Genomic DNA, 2,709 nt, shown 5'->3' on the forward strand with positions numbered 1-2,709 from the left:
ACTCATCCTGCTCCAGGCAATTCTACCTCAGGGCCTTTGCACATCCCTTTGCCAGTAATGCTCTTCTTTCAGGTATCTGCGTGGCTACCTCTCACCTCTCTAGGCCTTTACTCAAAATTTTCTGACAATTCCTGCTACCATATCCAACAATGCAAACTCCACCCCTGCCTAGATGCTCCTTATGCTACTTCCTTGCTTCAATTTTCTCCTCCCATCTTATCACCATCTAACATACTCTATATTTTGCTAATTGACTTGTTTGTCTCTCACTACAACTGAAGCTTCAGGAAAGCAGGAATTTGTCTTTTTTGTTCATTGCTACATCTCTAGCACCTAGAACAGCTTGGCATACAGTGGGCATTCAATAACTATCTGCTGAATGAATGATAGCAGCTCCCTGCCCCCACCCCCAAATAGTCAGCCTGTCCTTGTAACATGGCCTTAGCCATGCCTGAGCCACACAGCTTCTCTGTCCTTGCCCTGGGCTGGTCCATTTTCCAAACCTCTAGCCTTCCCATCAATTCTGTAAGCTCCCCAATATCTAGCCAATAAATTCCTTTTCTGTTTAAGTTAGCTAGAGTTGGTTTCTGTGGTTTCCACCCAGAACCCTGCCTGGTGCTTCATCTAACATATGGAATGTTCTAGGGAACCTATATGGAAATGTGCTGCTGGTTCAAGTGTGACAGTCTAGAAGGGGCCAGGTCGTGGAGGGCCCTGAATGCCACTCTGAGCTTGGATCCGATTCTGCAGATAACTAGGGAGGGTTTCACAGGTACTGGCAGATACTGCTCCCACAAATCTCCAGGGCACAGGTTTGGCAAACTTCAGCCCATGGGCCAAATCTAGCCGGCTGCTGTTTTTGTATAATTCATGAGCTAAGAACAGTTTTTACATTTTTTAGGTTTTTAAAAATCAAAAGAATTTTTGTGACACATGCAAATTACATAATCTCAAACTTCAGTGTCCACAAATAGTTTATTGATGTTCATTCATTTATGTATTGTCTATGGTTGCTTTTGAGCTACGAGGGTAGAGTGAAGTAGTTGCAACAGAGGCTGTAGCAAAGCATAAAATATTTATTATCTGGCCATGTACAGAAAAAGTTTGAAGACCCCTGCTCTAGTGGTGGGCCTTTGGGACAAATCTACTCCATTAATGAAAAGAATAATTAGGACATTTGCTTTGAGAAGCTGGGGTCAAAATATCTTCCTATAAAGATAACATTCTGATTTTTTTCCCCAAAGAAACGGATTGTTCTTCACTTAGGTCCTATGTTTAATTAAGCCTCACAGAAAATGCTTTGAGTGACTATCAAGTCTCCCAAGGATGGTGGGACTAGTTAGTAACATTCCACATGTGCAGAAGATAAATTAATCCATTACACAAAACATATGCCTTAAGGTGCTGGGACTTAGCCCTATTAAGGAACCCTGGCTGACAGGCCTGACTTAGGATGTAATCCCAAATCAAGTTTGTCCAGCTCTTGGATTCCTCAGGAGCAGGCAGCAACTAAACAAACCCATAAAGGAAGCTGGATCCTCTTGTTTTGTATGTCCAGGGGGCAGGGGAGTTGTTCACTCAGCACCAGTACCTCAGAGCCCTCCTTGAAATCCCTTAGCTGAGTGAGCCCACCTACCTAGCCCCCTAAAATCCCCTAATGCCCCCCCCACCCCCAATCCATGGCATCCTCTCCATCCAACAACGCACCAGTGGGGAGCCCCAGGGTGAAGTACTTGTCTGGTCCTGGGTTAAACTGGATGATACGGTTCCTGATGTATTTGGCGGCCCATTCGCTGGCCTGAGAATAGTGGTCCAGGATGATGAGCTTCATCTTGTCCTGCAAGGGGCAGGTGACAAAAGGAATCAGCGGTAAGGGGTGGGGAGAAAGGGATGGAGGTGGTTGGACAGGGGTGAAGTCCCTCTCGTCAGGCTGTCTGAGCCAGGAAAAGGAAAGCACTTGGAATTCACACGAGAAATAAACAGCTGGGCCCAGTTCCTCCACCATCCACCAGGAGGCGCCGCTGTAGCAAAGACCTGGGTTCTAATCTTGGTTTCTGATACCTGCGGCAGGATCTTCGTCAAAGGACCCAAGTTGTCTAAGCCTTTCTCTTACGTGAAAATGGGGACAGAAATACGTACCTGGCAAATTTCACGATGGTGAATGTTATTATAAATGAGAAAATGCAATGTAACCTGTTAGTACTGAGTATGTTGGCTATGATCTTGTAGCTCGACCCAGCCTCCCTTCCCCACCCCTCCACCCCCAGCTGCTGGATATTCTCTACAGGGCTCTTCCTCAGTAACTAGAGGAGCCGTGGGATCACCTTGGGCCACCAGAGCAGGTGGGGGGCGTGGGCTTTGCCTGGAGAGGTGTGTTCTCTCACTACTGGAGAGGGGTGCTCCCACCCGCCGGCCTTGCTTATGGACCCTCCGTTTCCCCGAAAGCACACCGGGTAAAGGTAATCGCTCAGGAAAGAGGGCGTTTGCTCCCCCGCACTGCGCTCAGAGTGGGAAGGCCCAAGGCGGAAGTGGCTGAATCAGCGGTCCGTGGGGTACAGAAGTGTTTTCCCCACCCAGAGGGCGATCCCATCACCCCTCCGGCCCCGCCTGGGGAGAGGGTCCGAGCGGATCGCTGGGTTTCCGGTCCCGGGGTGTCGGAGGCTGAGGCAGCGCCAGGACTCCGACCCATGCCCGCCCCTGCCCGCGAGG

The 2,709-nt window shown here is 49.0% G+C and overlaps 1 protein-coding gene across 3 annotated transcripts in view; it reads right to left on the bottom strand.

Annotated features, from left to right (window-relative positions):
* GNPDA1 (glucosamine-6-phosphate deaminase 1) overlaps window positions 1-2,709 on the bottom strand; it is a 24,141-nt gene that overhangs the window by 11,437 nt on the left and 9,995 nt on the right. Inside the window, exons 1-2 of one of the 3 annotated variants that reach the window (XM_019663114.1) lie at window positions 2,451-2,703; window positions 1,708-1,837 (exon numbers count right to left, since the gene is read on the bottom strand). In XM_019663114.1, the coding sequence (XP_019518659.1) occupies window positions 1,708-1,831 (124 nt within the window). In that variant the 5' untranslated portion in view covers window positions 1,832-1,837; window positions 2,451-2,703. Of the gene's footprint in view, window positions 1-1,707; window positions 1,838-2,427; window positions 2,704-2,709 lie in introns of those variants that run through there. The other 2 variants (XM_019663104.1, XM_019663095.1) reach the window with 2 other exon arrangements.

Source organism: Hipposideros armiger, unplaced genomic scaffold (genome assembly GCF_001890085.2).
Source record: "Hipposideros armiger isolate ML-2016 unplaced genomic scaffold, ASM189008v1 scaffold_11, whole genome shotgun sequence".
Classification (NCBI taxonomy): Eukaryota; Metazoa; Chordata; class Mammalia; order Chiroptera; family Hipposideridae; genus Hipposideros; species Hipposideros armiger.